Source organism: Pleurodeles waltl, chromosome 7 (assembly GCF_031143425.1).
Source record: "Pleurodeles waltl isolate 20211129_DDA chromosome 7, aPleWal1.hap1.20221129, whole genome shotgun sequence".
NCBI lineage: Eukaryota > Metazoa > Chordata > Amphibia > Caudata > Salamandridae > Pleurodeles > Pleurodeles waltl.
The window spans coordinates 1,465,308,739-1,465,329,192 of record NC_090446.1 but is presented as its reverse complement, the minus strand read 5'-3'; the positions used below and the strand labels follow the sequence as shown (position 1 = coordinate 1,465,329,192).

Sequence of the window (20,454 nt, the reverse complement as noted above, 5' to 3'; positions counted from 1 at the left end):
TTAATATACATAGATTAATAACAACCCAAATAAACTACAAAAATGCATAGATAGTTACATAAATAAAATACCAACAAATAAGCAAAAGAAAGTCATCATGAAACCAATGAAGAATAAGCACAGGATGTGCAAATAAACTGTGCTATAACTAGCATTTACAATACCTGTAATTGCATCATACATATTGAACAGTACCATGTAAAGTGTTCTAAATTACAAAAACATAGATGTGTAGGAAATGCTACCTTAACCTCCATGGTACATATCTCTCACAAGTTGATCTGTGTGGTGTCCTGGCTGTTGCCCCCATTTAAGGGATCATTTGTCCCGATAAATCAGTACAACCTTTAGGCACCACACTTTATGGCTGAGGTGGAATTTCACTCAGTCACTTTGCCGTATCCTCTAGTCCCTTTACGCTTTTTCCTACATTCCACCAGTGGCCACCTTCAACTCTTAATGTGTTACCACAGACTTGTTCTACTTTACAGGATCACCATAACTGGCATCCCTTTTCTTAATAAAAGAAGCTTTCTTTACCCAAACTAGATCTCCTACATTGAAATTTAGAATTAAGTTTTTCTAGTGGACTTCTTAACATCAACTCTCTCTATTATTTTGTTGTTTGTTCATTACTCTGGTAGTTATATCCCTCTGGTTCACATTTCTTGTAGATTTCCTTTGTACAGCTTTGGCCAACCAAGTTGGGTAAAGTACTGAAGTAGATTGACGCCGTCTAAGCAATTCAAAAGGAGCCACCTTAGTGAGAGAATGTGGAGTAGTGTGCTAGAACCACAGCAAAGATTTCCTGGCTACTTCAATATCATAGCTATTGTTTCTAGCCCATTTTATACACTCAATCACTACCTGAATCATCCTGTCCATCAAATCATTGGTTTAGGGATGATAGAGGGAAGTCTTTAAGTGTTTCACCCCAGATTCTTTCAAGAAAAGCTCCATTACTTGATTGACAAATTGCACACCATTTTCTGATATGAGATGTTCTGGAAAGCCTTCCCTCATAAATATATCGTGGGGTAGTATATTTAACTCTTTCACCACTCAGGATATAGACGAGTGGCTTATTATCCATCTGAATTATGAATCAACTGCCCCTACATAGTTCCTGAATTTCTCACTCGCCCAGTAACATACCAAAAGTTATTTTTCTATAACTGAGTAGTTCAACTCAGGCTCCCACAGCACTCTAGATGCATAGCCAATAGTAACTTCCCCACCAGTAGTGCACTGGGTCAACACCGCTCCCAAACCATACTTACTTGCATCCACAGTGATAGTGCAGGGTATGCTAGGGTCATAGGTATGCAATGCCTTCCCCATTAGTCGTTTCCATTTTGACCCTATCAAAGGATTCCCTTTAATCATCATCCCAGATAAATGGCACATTGTTCCTCAGGTATGCAACAGGTATGAATGACACTGTAACTGACTGAGACTGACACACACTTGATTGTCTGCAAATTGGTCCTTTAATTACACTGGTGTGCATATTACTGTGGATAACCATGCAATCACAACTCCAAATATGTTGTGCATGTCATCTTGTTGTTTTGTTCCATACTAAGGGCCTCATTCCTACCTAGCGGGAAACCGCCACTTGGCCGCTCCGCAGTCAAAAGACCGCGGAGGCCATTCTGGCTTTCCCGCTGAGCCGACGGGCGCCCGCCAAGGGAGCGCCCGCCGGGCCAGCGGGAAAGGCCCTGCAACCCAGAAGCCGGCTCCGAATGGAGCTGGCGGGGTTGCAGGGGTGCGACGGGTGCAGTTGCACCCGTCGCGATTTTCACTGTCTGCTAAGCAGACAGTGAAAATCATGCTGGGGCAGTGCAGGGGCCCCTAGGGGCCCCACGACACCCGTTCCCGCCATCCTGTTCCTGGCGGTAAAAACCGCCAGAAACAGGATGGCGGGAAGGGGTTTGGAATCTCCATGGCCATGGAGATTCAGCCCAGCAAGGGGAAAACCGGCGGGAAACCGCCGGATCCCCTTTTCTGACCGCGGCTTTACCGCCGCGGTCAAAATGGGCTGGGAAGCACCGCTAGCCTGTTGGCGGTGCTTCCGTCATTTTAGCCCTGGCGGTCGCCGACCGCCAGGGTTAGAATGACCCCCTAAATGTTGAATTTGTAAATGCTCTGGTGTGCGCATCACCAAACAAGTGTGAGCAAAGACACTGATGGATTAAACCCATAGCTGCGATTGGGGTGAATGTTTGATTTTTTCCGCATTCCATCCATCATCTGTTCTTTTTGCATTTATCACCCAAAGTGGGAAGGGTATGCCCAGACGCGGGTCCCGTGCTCACCGTGCCACTGGATTCGAGTTAGCCTGGCTGATGAGGGGCGATACCCTGAAACCAGTCCCAGGGTGCTTAATTCCGATCCAGGGAGGACCTGGCCTGGCAGTTCGGGCTGGACTGTTCCCATGGGGAGCAGGGTCAAGACTGATTTGCATATGACTAGGTCCAAACTGGAATGGCATGACAAGCAAAAAATCTGATTAAACCCAGATCTGTGACTGGGGGGTGAATGTTTGATTTGTTTCACATTCTGTCCATCATCTGTTCTTTTTGCATTTGTCACCTGAAACTGACAGTTGCAGCACAGAGCCCACAACAGCTGGTTATGCTGGTTCACTGGATTAATGTTTCCACACAAGGGATATGTGTTTCATGCCATGATTACAGGTTAAATCCTGGTTGAATCATTCAACCTTTCATTCTTCTCATGTCGACAAAATGAGTACCATTGACTTGGAAAACAATTAGCATCTGCTGTTTCTCAGTAGTGCCTTCAGAAGTACTCAGGGTGCATGTGCACTCCACAGTTATATCTGTCATGTTGATACTGACACATAAAAAAGTGTCTCAAGTAGGTAAAGACAAGTTTCCTCCTCAAATAGCTGCTATGGCATGGTACTATTTCCTTCTGCACAGTATTCACTTGGTAGTTTAACATCACCTACGACTGGTGGACACTATTGCTCTAGAGGTGTTTTTTTATGCAGAAGTTGATATTTACTGCACATAAAATGGTGTCTATTCTCACCCTTTTCACTACAACCCATTCATATGTATAGCAGCACTAGCCACACCTTGCTTTCATTGTGTCAATGGCAACAAGGCAAGTTCCACCATGTGGCAGACTGTCATAAGTGCCAGTGATGACAATTAAGTGCCATTGTCAAGCACCAGGAACCACTGGCTGAAGGACCTATTATCAGGTAGAATCACATTCAATGATTTGATCTTCGCTACGGGAATTGATGGGTGAGCCATGGATGAAGGTGGAAAGCAATTGCTCCAGTGAAGTGTCTCTACCAAGAAGTAAGAGTTCTGGCTTGTGGGTGTTATCAGGCCCATCTACTGCTGGCCAGTGTCCATGCAATCGTGCACAGTGGCTCAGAGATCCTGTGGTTTATGACTCAGCTGGACCATGACCGGTATGTCATCCTTATATGAAAATGCTTAGCATTCAAAGGAGTGGATAAGGCACAGCAGAGGTTGAACACAGAGATTAAGTTGCATCAGGGACAAGGAGGAACCAGCAGCACACCACAATGAATCATATCACATGATGACATGGTGACCAAAAGCTATCCAAACTTAACAAAGATAGAACCCCATAAAAAAGGATCTAAACCAATTGCAGAGCACACGTTTGAACCAGGAGCCTGCACGTCTTTTCAAGAGCACCGTTTGATGTACCATAGCAAAGTGAACCAGGTGTACCATTATATCTGCGTCATATGGATTAGTATGGCTCTGATGTCATCGGTCATAAAGCCTAGCAGCATCTCTGTGTTCCTCTTTAGACAAAAACCATCTACCAGTCATCCAGCAGCTGCCCTCTTCTAGGAGTACAGACAGTTGGTTATCTGCCACCTTCCCTAAGATTTTTTCTTAAGGCTGGTAGAAATGTTACCCAGAAATATTTTTTTACCGTCAGATGCATCCATTTTAATGTGTCTGCTACTTGCGTTTTCCACACATGGCGGCCATCTTCCTCTCAATCCTTTCAATCTCGCCCCCCCCCCCAAAAAAAACAAATCTCACTGAAATAAATAAAGGAATTTAGTCTCTCATCAGATAAGGTCTAAATTCTCAGTGAGTGAAAAAGAGGTCTACATTGGCCCCAGCATAGGTGCTCCACCTAGATGCGTAACTTTCAACTGCGACTTTCTCAGACAACCCTTCTGAAACATGAATGCTACATGGACACCCCATAAGCCATAAATCCTACTTGTTGACTTATTCTGTCACTAGTACTAGAGATCTGCTGTAATTAAACCCACCGTCATAAGTCAGGTCCAGGTTTTTTCAATCCTACCAATTTACCTATATTAGCACTCATAAACACACCCATCCAACTCAGAATTATCCCGCCTGCCTACTTTATCCACCCTCGATCATGATTCCACACCCCCTTAGTCACCTATGGTCTCACTCGACGATGTCTTAGAAAGGTATGGTCCTAATACCTACCTCATAGAATTCCCTCAAAGCCTCTCCAAACATGCCAGGAAAAGATACAAGCACAAACTCCTCAAAGAACACCCAGAAACTTTAATAAAAGACATTTACCACAGTATGACAAACAGAGGCCTTAAAACGGACTTTATCTTCTACTCCAAGAAGCTGGCCAAACTTCCTACAATCAACATCCCATATTGATCCAAACTCGCTATTTCCCCATCCCAAAACGTTGGCAGAGAACTGTCTATATCCTTACACAGAAATAGAAACATCCTAACCCAAGCCTCTTAACAGAACCTCCCCATTTTCGACCACCACTTTCCTGCTCTTTGTCCCCCCCCCATGTCATCCGATCACAACCCTCCTCTGCCTCCTACCCCTCCACACTCCCATCTTTCCCAGTTGAACCTATCATGCCACAAACTTCTTGCACCAACTACGTCTCCTCCCCCTTCACACCCCTTCCCATCCCTGCACCCCTAGAAGCTAAAATCGAACTGCAAGAATTGCTGTCTCCTCCATTAAGGCTTACTTTTTGTGGTATCCTAGTGACCAAGGCACTGGTGACTGAATGCTAGTGGGGTTCTGGAATAGGGAGCGAGGAGGGTGAGAGAATGGCAATTGAAAGTGGGGAATCAGTTGTGGAAACATGTCTCTGGCTTGCTCTCAATAAAGGAAGTTAACTGATAAACTGGCGTGGCGTACCCTACAAATTGGTGACGAGGAGGTCAGTGAACCCTATAAGCAGAGGCTGAGAGTTGTGGAGTGGAGCGTCTGGTGAAGAAGAGCAGGCCAGTGAAGAATCGCAGAGGACTAGAAAAGGCCTTGGCCGGTGTTACAGGTGAAGGGCTGCAGGACCTGCCTTGAGCCGGCACCGTGAAGGTGCCGGCTGCTCCTCGTAGCAATTGAGGCCAGCATTAGGGCTCTGTGCGGCGGGTGAGGTGAGTACATGCGCTGGGCTCCCTGCTCGGAGCTGCTTGTGCGCGCGCTCCGAACCTGCCCGCGTTAGTGTTCAAAGAAGAGGAAGTGACGTCTTAGTGCCACAGTCTCCGCACGGACTGACGTACGCGCGTACGGAGACACCATATTGGTTTGGGCAAGGGAATTCAGCGAGCGCAGCGTGTCCTGTGGTACGCTCCCCAAACTCCGCAATAAAGTTAAATCTGCATACTGCAGTGTGTCCGCTGATATGCACACCTATTTAAAGTATATACACCAGCGTATCCGGTGATACGCACACTGTTTTATAGTGCTATGGGACATTCAGCCGTGCACACAATACAGTAATATTAGCGTGTATCACGGTGATGCACACTCTCTCAGTGGATAAAAGGAAAAATGATATAAAAGCTGAACTAAGAGATAAGATAAGCGTATTCTTATTTAATAGTATCACATTATGAGTTCACAAAACTGTGGACTCATGCCACCAGTATCATTTCTTCAATGACCAGGAGATTCTTCATTAAAATGGTCTGACTGGAAAGATTATTTCTTGAATTATATGTCTGCACTAGAAGAAGAAAATGACTAAGAGTTTTCAGCGACAAGGAAAAGGAAAATTCTTTTGCACAGTTTGGGACCTCAAGGGTTGCCGGTGTACAGTCAAATGGAGAAGGAATGTGAGACCCACGGGAAGCGCTGATGGTTTCAAAGAGTCATTTGAAGATCTGGATAATCACTATTAACAGACATTGTGTACTGCAATTGCTAGATACTCTTTTTTTTCCAGAGGAAGCAGGCTAAGACCGAAACTGTAGAGGGTTATGTAGCAACCTTGAAGAAAACTGATGACAATTGCAAATTTGGACCGCTACACGATGATCCTAATAGAGACCAACTAGGGATGCATTCAAATAATGAAGGGATTCAGGAAAAATTGTGTGTTGATTACCCTTTGAATGAGATAGTAGCTATCATTAAGAAAGCAGAAATGTCTATAAAATGTCCAAAAGCAGCCATAAAGACAAATAATGAGGGGGATATGATTAGAAAAATTTCAGATTCAAGGGAAGCAGGAAAAAAGAAGCTAAGAGTAAGGGATCGAAAGGATCAACCAAAAATAATATGAAAACGGATGATAAACGTCCAAAATGTTTTAGATGAGGAAATAAAGGGCACATGGTTAGGGATAAGTGTCTTCAAGCAATAAAATCAAAATGTGCATACTGCAGTATCATAGGTAATTTTGCTAAAGCATGGAGGAAAAAAAGCATTTAAGGGTGACAAAAAAAATGGGGAAGTGCGTATATGAGAATGAGTAAGTAGAGGAGGAGGAAAATGACACCTCAAGTGATGAAGGGGTTTTATGTATTGAAGATCATGTTTACGTGGAAGAAGCAGTTTTAGGTGTAAGAGTCAACAAAAAGAAGAAACCAGTATACAACATAACCATAGGGGTGTTAAAATACAAATTGTTCCAGATTCTGGTTCACCATAAACCACATCCAATGCAGGGGTTGGGCAGATAAGTTTGAAAATGTTTTTGGTAAAAACCTAAAACCAACAGATATACATCCAGTTACATTTACTGGGGAGGAAATTCCTATGGTTGAATTTGAATTTAAAGACAGAACGGCACAAGGAAAGTTATATGCGGTGGAAATAGGACCTTCTGTATTCAGGTGAATTGATGAAGCAGCCCTGTAGATTGCATTAAACCCAAATAGAAAAGACCAGGTGATGTTGTTTAGTGAACAAACAAAATCTGAAGAAGAAGAAATTAAAATGCAATTTCCCACCTCTTTTTTCGGGTGGAGTCGGGACGATGAGGGCTTTTGTACACACAATTGTATTAAAAGATGGAGTTACACCCATATGGCATAAAGCGAGGAATATTCCTATAAGCATGAGAGGCAGTGTCATGGCAGAACTAGATGAATTTGAGACGACAGGGATCATAGAGCCTGTATAAAGTGCAGAATGGCCCCTTTAGTAGTAGCTGGGAAATCGGATGGCAGGTTGTGTTTATGCATTGACTTAAGGGATTTAAATAAGAATATTGTGATTGATAAATTTCCCGTAACAAAGAAAGATTAACTTCTTGCACAACCCAGAGGGATGAAATTGTTTTCCACCATTAATTTGTCCTCAGCCTACCATCAAGTGCATTTGCATTCTAAGAGTAGAAAACTAGCTACATTTGTCACTCCTTTTGGATGTTATAGATGTATTTGCATGCCATTGGGCCTCGCTTTGGCGGTGGTGGATTTTCTATGCCTGATGCATAAAATAATTAGAGGGATTAAAGGAGTGCTATATTTCCAGTATGACATCTTGGTTATGGGCAAAGAACAGATTAAGACATGATTTAAGATTCAATTCTGTAATAGAAACATTGGCAGAGAAAGGCTTAACAGCAGAGTTAAAGAAATGCTAATTCGCAATAAATACAGTAATATGTTTGAACCACGAGGTAGGGGGTAACTGTATATCACCAAAGAAGTAAAATATTGAGGCAGTCAGTAATGTCCTGGCACCGACCTTCAAGGAGGAAATTAGGTTGTGCCTGGGCCTAGCAGAATTGTATTCTAAATTTGTACCAAATTTTGCAAGGAAAACAAATAACTTGAGGTAGTTATTGAAGGTGTGGCAAGAATTCCCAGGGAACGATGAATTACAGAGAGATTTCAGAAGAATTAAAGAACAATTGAGTATTGCGCTCCCCCTGCAAGGCTTTAATATGTAGGCAGATTGCATAATAACAACAGGTGCCATTGGGAAGGGACTTGGAGCTGTTTTAACCCAAGTAATAGATACTGGAGAGGAGTACACTGTGGCATTTGCCTTCAGGTCATTGTCTCCTGCAGAGGGACATTTTTCAGTCATAGAGAAGTAAATGTTAGCTGCGGTCTGGAACATGGAAACATTTAGGCCGTATGTTTGGGGATCACGCTTTACATTATATACAGACCATAAACCTTAGTAAAGATTCTAACCTCTGATAGCATAAACAAGGCTACACCAAGAATACCTAGAATTACCTTAACGTTATTAGATTTTATCTATGAAGTGAGTTATCTGCCTGGCAAGGAAAATAAAGTAGCTGACTATTTAAGTCGTTCACCTTTACCTATAAAACAAGAGGTTAAGGAGGATTGGGAAGATTTCAGTGTGGCAGTAATCGAGGGCAGTGGCGATGATATAATGAAGGAGGAATGGGAGACTGAGTTTAGTAAGGATGCAACTTTAACTAAAGTGAAAGACTTCATTACCAATGTTTGGAAGAGCAGGAAAGAATTACGAGAAGAATACTATTTACTAATTATGGTGTATGAACAGAACATAGCTAAAGAAATGTGCTTAAACTACACCACTGGTCTCTTTTTTTCAAAAATATATCGGGAGGAGGGAGGCAGTAATTATAAATATCCTGAAATAATGTTCTAAACCCTGTTCAACTACTCCCAATGTGGTGATAAAGCACAGTTTGCTTGTAATTGTCCCAGAAACTGAAATACAAAATTCTTCATTTCATGATTGAGTATTAAAATTAAACATTTGTCAGTGAAGGAACACCCTAAGAGTAATTGTGACTATACCTGCGATGATGGGTCTGCCCATACCAATAAAAATCATAGCCAGCCCCCAAAATGTTTGGGTCTAGTTGTGACCCTGGACAGTCTACCATCTCGGTAGATAGATGTCCTCACCAGACTTGGCAGGCAGTAATTAATGTTCACGTGTTCAGCAAGGTCTACACAGTTATCACTGCTTGTGTAATAGGAAATGTGGAAAAAGTATTTGCACCAGAGCAAAACGTGACCCACAGAAATTTGACATTATGCCTGCAGTGTTTATAAAACGAGAAAAAAAGAAAATATTTACTCTCGGTTTTCAATGTGAAAGCTTAAAAGTTCAGTTGTCCTTACATAAATAGCAAACAAGGTGCTAAGTCGTTTTTAACTGCACGTATATCTGTGTTTATAATTCCATTGAACATGTGTCAAAATGATAAGTAAAATGTGTGCTATATGTTTAGCAATCATTCCACAATACATTTTACCTCTGGTACAAAACCATTGAATAATATGGAATGCTCATTTTGTATCCATTCTGAACTACATAAGAAGCATAACCGTGGAAAATGGGTTTACTCTGGTTTTAATTCAGGGTAGTTTTTACAATTTAGCCCGTGGTGAGGAGAATAGGTGTTCTAGGCAAGCAATAGAAGTCAGATGGCCTAAGACTGTGCCTCCCCCGGCTTGGATGACTGTGTAAAAAAACAGCCTTGGCAAATCCAATCGGTTGTGTATAGTGGTGTGGAGTAAAGTGGAGTGGGGTGGGGTGGAGTAGAATGGCATGGAGTGGAGTGGCATAGAGTCGCGTGAAATATAGAGGCTTCGAGTGGTATAGAGGAAAGTGGCATAGAGTGGAGTGGCACAGAGTAGAGTGGAGTGGTGTAGAGTAGAGTAGAGTGGTGAAGGGTAGAGTGAGGTAGACTGGAGTAGTGTAGAATGGAGTGAAGCGGAGTAGAGTAGGGTGGCATAGAGTGGAGTGGCACAGAGTGGAGTAGTGCAGAGCGAATTACAGTGCAACAGAGTGGCGTAGAGTAGAGTTAAGCAGAGTGGAGTGAAGTAGAGTGGCGTAGAGTGGAGTGGCATAGAGTGGGGTAGTGCAGAGTGAAGTACAGTGCAGTGGAGTGGTGTAGAGTGGAGTTGCATAGAGTGGAGTGGTTTAGAGTAGAGTGGTGTAGAGTAGTATAGAGTATAGTGGAGTATAGTGCAGTTACGTAGAGTGGAGAGGCGTACAGTACAGTTAGTGAAAGTAGGGTGGGGAAGAGTACAGTGGAGTAGGCTGGAGTGGTACAGAGTGACGTGGCATAGATTGGAGTGAAGCAAAGAGGAGTGGCATGGTGTAGAGAGGAGTGGAGTGGTGTAGATTAGAGTGGCACAGAGTTGAGTGGAGTAGAGTGGCTTGAAGTGCCGTAGAGTAGAGTGGCACAGAGCCAAGTGGCATTGTGTTGAGTGGAGTGGGAAAGAGTGGCATACAGGGGAGTGGTGTAGAGTGGAGTGGCACAGAGTGTTGTGCAATGGAGTGGCACAGAGTGGAGTAAAGTGGTGTACAGTGGATTGGAGCGGTGAAGAGTAAAGTAGAATGAACTAGCATACACTGCAATGGCTTAGAGCAGAATGCAGTGGCATAGAGTACAGTGGTGAAGGGTAAAGTAGTAGCATTGAGTGCAGTGGCGTAGAACGCAGCGCTGTAAAATGCAGTATTGTAAAGTGCTGTGACACAGAGCAGAGTGGTGCCAAATAGAGTAGTGGAGTACAGTGCAGTGGCATGGAGTGCAGTGGTATAGAGAAGATTACAGTGGCATAGAGTGCAGTGGTATAGAGTGAAATGGTGTTCAGTGTAGTGACGTAGAATGAATGTGGTGTAGGGTGCTGTGGGGTAGATTGGAGCGGTGCAGATTAAAGTGGCGTGGAGTGCCTTGGCATAGAGTGGAGTGGCCTAGAAGAATGCAAAGACCTACATCAGAGCCTCAGTTCAAGTTCTGCAGGGTCCTTAACCTCTGACTAGAAGCCACTCTCATGGGTTTTGTCAATGTTTCACAGAGGCAGTACACTGGTGAGCACTGTTTTTTGGACAAAGTAGAAGAAAGCAGGAGTAAAAATGTTTATGCAGTCAATGATATTTGGGGGACAAAAAGTAATGTTGCAGTGTTCTTTATTTGGAAAGAAAAGAAATAACTTGCATGTACTCTGAATTGAGTTGTTATCAAAAGAAGCCAACCTATATTGAATTAATTAAACAAAATAAACATGCATATCATTATAAGGCGTACCTCAAAGTTAATTATTGAAAAACATTTCCTTTTATACATACAGGGTGATTCACCTATGTGTACCAATACTTATACATAATATATACAATCCATGTTCATTCAAGGTCCAAGATGTAGAAAGCACAACTGACTCACAATATTCACGAAATCTAAATTACAATGTAGTTGCTGGTGAATAATGCTGATCGGTATATCCACCGACATATCACAGCCTTTCTGACCATAGTCCCTTAAAGATTGAGAATCCAGTTGGTAATGGTCGAAGACACGAAAACGCGTCACAACAGGTGCACTGCTGACGTTTCAGTCTCACTGGCTGAGGAATCTGCAAGACCATCTTCAGGAGTGGGTGACGAAAGCGAAGCAAATAGGGCAGACCCCTGAGGAACCCAGCACGGTACACAAATGTCAATTAACACCTGTTCACAACACATAAAATAATAAGTAGGCCAAAAAGGAAAATCAAAATGTGGCTCTGTCACCAAAAGTGTCCTAGCATATAGCACCACAAAAAACAGTAGAGAGGCAAAATGTCCACTAGAGTATCTAATTAAGCAGAGTGCAAAAAATAAACCATATGCAACAACAAAAACTTAAGACACTTACCAAGGAAACAAACCATCAATATATTAAACCATGCACCACCTTTGAATGTACCTGAGAAAACACCCAGCAGTCAATGGAAGGTCACACACAGGATTCCACACCAGGGAAGGTAGTAACATCTTACACTAAATTGCTTAGTCAAAACTCTAAAGGCAGAAATTTCTGCAAGTATGCAAACAACCCGTACAACTAGTAACAAGAATCGTAAGGTGCTGTGGGCTGCAACCGAACTAAAGTACAGGGAGAGCGCAGCGTGGCACCAACTTACTTGAGAACCACGGCACAAGGACTCCAACAGGCAACGATCTTCATGAATGAACATGTCTCGCAGCTGTCTAGGCAAAACCTAAAAAGATTAATTTTCTGTGTTACTTCCACAATAACCTGACAATAACTTAAATAAACAAGCAAGACCCGTAAAAAAAGAACCAATTCGTGCTGACAGAGACAATTCCCACCCATTCAATAACCTGCTAGTGGGTCTAGTGGATAAATGGGCTCAGGGATCCAATACAGTGCTCTGTCGTCAAAAGCTGATATCCTAAAGGGTCCACACAGCCTTGCAAACTATCTAGCTGAATACAATGCACACCACTGGTCAGCTAGGTTACAATAATATCTATCTCGCAAGCGTGTCGTGAGACAACTGCTCACTAGAGGGCGGCATATTGCAAGAAATGGCCGTGGTGCTAGTAGCAAGACGTATGCAAATGGTAAATAAACTAGGACTTAAACGCAGGGCTCCTGGGGAGTCCGTGGCACCAGTGGAAATAATGTTTCTGTGGGTGGTGCCCGCGGAGGGTCAGGGCTTGCGGCTGTGCTCGCCCAGAGAGTCGGAGGGCTCGGGGAGCAGCAGAATGCCATGTTAAAGTGTGCTGAGTTTATCTTTCTTCTTTCCAGTGGTCTTCTCGGCTCTCCTGCTCCCCACCATGGTCTTGGGGCTCCAGTGTCCCTCTGAGTGCAAATGCTCACAGGAGGAAGAGGGGGTGTCCGCGGACTGCGGCGGCTCCGCCGGGGAGGCCAGCGAAGTTGCAGACGTCCCAGAAGGTAATATTGAGGCACCGCTGCACCCACGTTCTTAATTTATAATAATAATGATGATTATTTCAGAGGCCCAGGATTTTTCTTTGGTGCCCGTCTTTGGTGATGCTGAAAGCCTAGGTTGCTGAATACCAAGACCGACTAAGCCTAAGGCCAGTTGCATCTCTCCCCTCCACTCCCCTGTGCTCATGGCATCTTTATCTCACCTTTGCTTGACAGTGCAGCTTTCGCCGGACAGTTATGTGAACAGAGAGGGGCTTTAGCCCCACCCACATGTTGAGAACCAGTGATACATGTTTTGATTGGGCGGAGGTTGTGCGCTTCCACTAAGAAAAGTGTTCGCCCTCCACGCAGCTGTGATCATTTGATGTATCCAGCAGCCGAGGCTTGAACTTTTAGGGGCATATACATGAGAATGGAATGCCGTTGAAGTGTCTAAGATAACTAGATATTTTTTTTCCTCTGGCAGCAGCATAGATGGGAGGTTGGAAGTCATTAACCTACGTGGATTTTTAGATCTGGCTTAACAGTGCCATTGGTATTTGTTCACCCTTGCTTCCTTTCTTTGTCACTGCTTTCTTACCTTTCGCTCCCTGGTCTGTTGTTGTCTCTTTCGATGTCAGAGTCTTATCATGAAAAATAAGTCCCACTCCAAAAATGAGTGCTGATTATTAAGGTAACAGATACTGAGTGAGACCCGTGAGCGATTCCCCATCATATCTCCCTCCCAGCAAATCCAGCAGTAACACAAATCATTTACAGCCCTTAAACAACAAAAAATAAAGAATACTGTGGTACTAAGCACTTAACGAAAAATAAAAAATACTGTGGTACTACGTGCTACAGCCCAATGATGGACATTGATTGACAAAGGATGGGTAAGGAGGCTGACTATATGTCCCTCAATTCACAGAAATGTGCCGGTTGAAAGGAATATTTAGGTATTGCAGGGTGAAAGGTAAATAATAATTTTCCTATTTTACAGTGAACATTATTCTTTGAGTAAAACAGTTAGTATTATAGTCTGTCAGGTGCTAAGTACAGAAAATGTGATATATACTGTAGTAAAGGATGGACTACAGACCAATTGTTTGATTATCCACAGTGACGTCAGCAGACTACACTATGTTTCCTAACTTTAAAAGTTAAATTTAAAAGTTTGTTTTGTTTTCAGGTATACTAAATAAATATAGACATGAACATTTTATAGACAATTAATACAAAAAGACAATTTTAAACCATTTTACATCTTTACTGACTATACTCTGCCTTCATCAGTCATGGGGATGAGGGGTAAAAACCTCTTTGCCTCCCTGGAATCTTATATTTTTAATTAGAACATTCAGCCCTCATGAGGCAGGATATTATAATCACTTTATAGTCACTTTATAACCAGCGCTGGGAGGCTACACCTGGCATTTAGTCCTTCTTCCTTGTTTATAGCCCCCCACGTACATTCAGCTCAGGCCTTCGACTTTGGAGTGGACCTTTAATGACCTTGTAGCACTCAACAGAGAATGGTGAATTGTTCTTACTTTCTCACTTACCACTCAAATGGCAATAAAACAGAGTCCAACTTTTTTCTAATTTCTCTGTCACATGCTAAGGGTACTAATTGGGCCACTGACAACAGGATTTTCCTGTGCACTAACGGACTCCCTGGCCACTTGATAACTCCTTCCTCAGGATTTACTGCACACAGTAGAAAAGTTGTCATCCCAGTCAAAATAGAATCTCCTTCCAGCCACTTCAGAAAGAAGCCCATTAACAGGTTAGTAACAAAGTCGCTCAAGCCTATGGCATTCAACTGAGCCCAGCAGAATTCCTCACAGGCAGGTCATCTAGCAGCTAAAAAAACAGGTCTAGCAGTGACCCAGCCTCCAATCCCTGATCTGCTTTGGGTGCCTCATCCTCTTCTCCCCTTGGAGCAGGGGTGATGTGCGCTATAGCCATCGGCTTCACAAATTCTGCCCTGATCTCACAAATCTGATCTGGTCTGTGCTAAGTCTGTTTCTGAGAGTGATGTGCAGTCTAAGCTCTGGTTGTTAGAAACAACAAGGGAAACCCATCAATAACAGGGACCAGGAGTTCACATATAATTATTAAAGAAACAATGGTCTCTAATTAACCCCTTCGCTGCCAGGTCTATTCCCCCCTCAGGTGCCAGGCCACTTTTTGGCTATTTGGGGCAGTTCGCACTTGGGCCCTCATAACTTTTTGTCCACATAAGCTACCCAAGCCAAATTTGCGTCCTTTTTTCCAAACATTCTAGGGATTCTAGAGGTACCCAGAGTTTGTGGGTACCCCTGGAGGAGACAAAGAAATTTGCCAAAATGCATCTACAATTTCTGTTTTTTCAAAAAAATGACAAAAAAAGGGCTGCAGAAGAAAGCTTGTGGTTTTTACCCAGAAAATGGCATCAACAAAGGGTTTATGGTGCTACAATCACCATCTTCCCAGCTTTCAGAAACAGGCAGACTTAAATCAGAAAAACACATTTTTCAACACAATTTTGGCATTTTACTCGGACATACCCTATTTTTACTATTTTTTGTGCTTTCAGCCTCCAGTTATTGTCAGAAATGGGTGTGAAACCAATGCTGGATTCCAGACAGCTAAACATTTCTGAAAAGTAGACAACATTCTGAATTCATCAAGGGGTTATTTGTGTAGATCCTATAAAGATTTCTGACAGCAAGTAACAGAAAAATAAAACAAAAATTGAAAATGAGGTAAAAAAAGAGCCATTTCTGTCCACGCTTTCTTCTATAACTTTTTCCAGCTATGGCAGATTTTTAAAAATAATATACCATTACATCTGCTGGACTCTTCTAGTTGCGGGGATATAGAGGGCTTGTAGGTTCATCAAGAACCCTAGGTACCCAGAGCCAGTAAGGGAGCTGCACCTTGCAATAGGTTTACACAGTATACCGGGTATACAGAAATTCATTTGGTGAAATATAAAGAGTGAAAAATAGGTATCTAGGAAACCTTTGTATTTCCAAACTGGGCACAAGATAAGGTATTGAGACGCAGTGGTTATTTGCACATCTCTGAATTCCGGGGTCCTCATACTAGCATGTGTATTACAGGGCATTTCTCAAATAGATGTCTTTTTTACATGCTGTATTACATTTGAAAGGAAAATATGTCGAGAAAGACAAGGGGCAATAACACTTGTTCCTCTATTCTGTGTTCCTCCAAGTCTCCCGATAAAAATGGTACCTCACTTGTGTGGGTAGGCCTAGTCCCTGCGACAGAAAATGCCCCAGAACACAACGTGGACACATCACATTTTCCCAAAGAAAACTGACCTGTTCTTTCCAAAGTGCCTAGCTGTGGATTTTGGCCTTTAGCTCATCCGGCACCTAGGAAAACCTAGCAAACCTGGACATTTCTGAAAACTAGACACCAAGGGAAATCCAGGATGGAGTGACTTTGGGGCTCTCACCAGGTTCTATTACCCAAAATCCTTCGCAAACCTCAAAATGTGGCTAAAAAACATGTTTTCCTTATATTTCGGTGCTGCACAATTCTGGAATATGAGGGGAGTGTAGGAAAGTACGATCTGGCCTGGCATGTTACCACCATTTTTACATGTATGTAAGTTTGTTTTTGCCTGTCTCACTGGGATTCTGCTAGCCAGGACCAAGGTGCTCATAGTTTTTGGCCTGAATGTGTATACCTGTGTAGTGACTGTGTCACTGAGGCTCTGCTAACCAGAACCTCAGTGCTTATGCTCTCTCTGCCTTTAAAACTGTCACTATAGGCTAGTGACCATTTTTACCAATTCTAATTGGGACATTGGAACACCCTTATAATTCCCTAGTATATGGTACCTAGGTACCCAGGGTATTGGGGTTCCAGGAGATCGCTATGGACTGCAGCGTTTCTTTTGCCACCCATAGGGAGCTCATCAAATCTTACACAGGACTGCCACTGCAGCCTGAGTGAAATAACGCACACGTTATTTCACAGCCATTTTCACTGCACTTAAGTAACTTTTAAGTCACTTATATGTCCAACCCTCATTTAGTGAAGGTTAGGTGCAAAGTTACTTAGTGTGAGGGCACCCTGGCACTAGCAAAGCTGGCCCCACATAGTTCAGGGCCATTTCCATTACACAAGTGTACTACATATAGGTTAATACCTATATGTAGCTTCACAATGGTAACTCCGAATATGGCCATGTAACATGTCTAATATCATGGAATTGTCCCCCCATGCCAAATCTGGTATTGGGGTGCTAATTCCATGCATCCCCGGGGCTCCAGCACGGACCCCAGGTTCTGCCAAACCAGCTCTCTGGGGTTTTCTCTGCAGCTACCGCTGCTGCCAACCCACAGAAAGGCTTCTGCCCTCCTGGGGTCTGGGCAGCCCAGTCCCAGAAAGGCAGGACAACGAATTTCCTCTGAAATAGGAAATAGGTGTTAAGGGCTGGGGAGGAGTAGCCTCCCCCAGCCTCTGGAAATGCTTTGAAGGGCACAGATGGTGCCTTCCTTGCATGAGCCAGTCTACACCGGTTCAGGGAACCCCCAGCCCCTGCTCTGGTGCGAAACTGGACAAAGGAAAGGGAGAGACCACTCCCATGTCCATCACCACCCCAGGGGTGGTACCCAGAGCTCCTCCAGTGTGTCCCAGACCTCTGCTATCTTGTTTCCAGAGGTGTGAGGGCACTCTGGAGGCCTCTGAGTGGCCAGTGCCAGCAGGTGACGTAAGAGACCCCTCCTGATGGGTGCTTACCTGACTAGGTGGCCAATCCTCCTCTAAGGGCTATTTAGGGTCTCTCCTGTGGGCTTTTCCTCAGATAATGACTTGCAAGAAATCACCAGCGTTCCTCTGCACCTCTCTTTTCGACTTCTGCCAAGGATCGACCGCTGACTGCTCCAGGGCGCCTGCAAAACTGCAGCAAAGTAGCAAGAAGACTACCAGCGACATTGTAGCGCCTAATCCTGATGGCTTTCTCGAGTGTTTCCTGGTGGTGCATGCTTTGGGGGCTGCCTGCCTTCATCCTGCACTGGAAGCCACAAAGAAATCTCCTGTGGGTCGACGGAATGTTCCCCCTGCTCCAGCAGGCACCAAACTTCAGCGTCACCAGTACTCTGGGACCCCTCTCATCCTGATGAGTGTGGCCCCTGGAACACAAGTGGTGGACCCAAGGGACCCAGATTGTCCAGTGGTCCAACTGTCCAAATTTGGAGGAGGTAATTCCTTGCCTCCCCTCTCCAGACAGTAATCCTGTGCACCGCGTGAACTGCAGCTGCTAGGGCTTCTGTGCACACTTCCGATAAATCCTTTGTGCACAGGAGCCCTAGCATCTGCAGTTCACACTGCCCTGCACTCTGTCCTGCATTGCTCAACTCCCTGAGTTGACCCCCAGCTTCGTGGGACCCTCTTGTGTAGTGTTGAGATGACCGCCGTACTCAGTCTTCTTGAACCCATGTTCAAGGACTTCTGCAGGTGCTGGCTTCTTGTGCATGGGCTCTCTACGTTGCTGAGGACCCCCTCTGTCGCCTCTCCCAAGTAGGGACATCCTGGTTCTTCCTGGGCCCAGGCAGCACCCTTTTTCTTCAACTGTGACCTTTGCAGCTAGCAAGACTTGTTTGCAGTCTTTTGCCAAAGAAACAATTCTGCATCGTCCAGCACTCCGTGGACATCTTCTGCATGAAGGAGAAGTTCCTAGCACCTTTCGTTGTTGCAGAATCTCAGCTTCTTCCATCCAGAGGCAGCCATTTTGCACCTTCATCTGTGGTTTAGTGGGCTCCTGTCCCTCCTGAACACTTTCACGACTCTTGGACTTGGTCCCCTTCCTTTGCAGGTCCTGAGGTCCAGGAATCCGTCTTCAATGCTTTGCAGTCTGTTGTGGTGTTTGCAAAATCCTCTATCACGACTTTAGTGTGTTTCTGGGGAAATAGTAGTACTTTACACCTACTTTGCAGGGTCTTGGGGTGGGGTATCTTGGACACCCTTAGGGTTTTCTTACACTCCCAGCGATCCTCTACACACTACACTAGCCTAGGGGTCCATTTGTGGTTTGCATTCCACTTTCTTAGTATATGGTTTGTGTTGCCCCTAGGCCTATTGCATCCTATTGTATTCTACAGTGTTTGCACTACTTTCTGACTTTTTTACTTACCTGATTTTGGTTTGTGTGTATATTATGTGTATTTTACTTACCTCCTAAGGGAGTATATCCTCTGAAATATTTTTGGCACACTGTCACTAAAATAAAGTACCTTTATTTTTAGTAACTCTGAGTATTGTCTTTCTTATGATATAGTACCTATATGATATAAGTGGTATAGTAGGAGCTTTGCATGTCTCCTAGTTTAGCCTATGCTGCTCTGCTATAGCTACCTCTATCAGCCTAAGCTGCTAGAACCCTACTAATCTACTAATAAGGGATAACTGGACTTGGCACAAGGTTTAAGTACCATCAGGTACCCACTATAAGCCAAGCCAGCCTCCTACAGAGAGCCACAAACCTCCTTCTACCCAGCGTTCTCCCAGGTCTCCCAATAAAAATGGTACCTCATTTGTGTGGGTAGGCCTAGTGCCCATGACAGGAAATGCCCCAAAACACTATGTGGACACATCACATTTTTGGTCCTGGGCTCAGCAGCCATAAAGGGAAACCTACCAAACCCAGACATTTCTGAAAACTACACACCCGAGGGAGTCCTGGGAGGTGTGACTTGCGTGGATCCCCCAGTGTTTTCTAACCCAGAATCCTCAGCAAACCTCAAATTTAGCTACAAAATCACATTTTCCCACATTTCTGTATAGGATCACCACACCGGCACAAATTTCCTACCACCCAATGTTCCCCTCAGTCTCCCGATAAAAATGATACTTCACTTGTGTAGGTGGGCCAAGTGCCTGTGACAAGGAAGAGCCAAAAACATGTAGCAATTGAGAGGGAACCAAAGCAGGTCCAAAAGGGCAGTTTGAAAAAAAAAGTTTTTAGGCTAACAAGAGGGGCAGAATTGTTATCGGTATAGATGCGACAATGCTGGGTGGTAGGAATTTTGTGGATTCCTGCAGATTCCGGAAGGTTCCATCACAAAAATGTAGGAAAAATGTGTGATTTCAAGCAAAGTTGGAGGTTTGCAGGGCATTGTGGGTAAGAAAATGGTCTGGGGTGCAAGTGACCCACACCACCCTGGACTCACCCAGATGGTTAGTTTTCAGATGTGTCTAGGTCTTGTAGATTTTTCATCATGGCAGCGTCCCAAAGTCCAAAAAGTGCAGCCCTCACCATTCCAAGTGGGACGATTTTGAGAGTTAGCCAAGCCCTCATGGCCCAAATGTAAAACCAAAACCCCAAATAATCAAATGTCCTCTTGCTTGCCGTTGAGATAAGATCTTTTATTGTGCGGGGGAGAGCTGAAAGACTGTTACCCCCTTCATTTGGGGTGGGGCATAACCAAGCCCATACTGGTTGGTAGCCACCACCCCACTATGTTTTATTTTGTTTTAATTCCCTGGCATCTAGTAGGCTTTCTTCCCTCCCAGGGAATGGATGGAGGGGTA

General features: G+C 44.0%; 1 protein-coding gene across 1 annotated transcript in view; it reads left to right on the top strand.

Annotated features, from left to right (window-relative positions):
- The window catches only part of LOC138246502 (immunoglobulin superfamily containing leucine-rich repeat protein 2-like), a 45,803-nt gene that overhangs the window by 15,237 nt on the left and 10,112 nt on the right, over positions 1-20,454 (top strand). Inside the window, exon 2 of the mRNA XM_069201151.1 lies at positions 12,781-12,927. Within this exon, the coding sequence (XP_069057252.1) occupies positions 12,781-12,927 (147 nt within the window). The remainder of the gene's footprint in view (positions 1-12,780; positions 12,928-20,454) is intronic.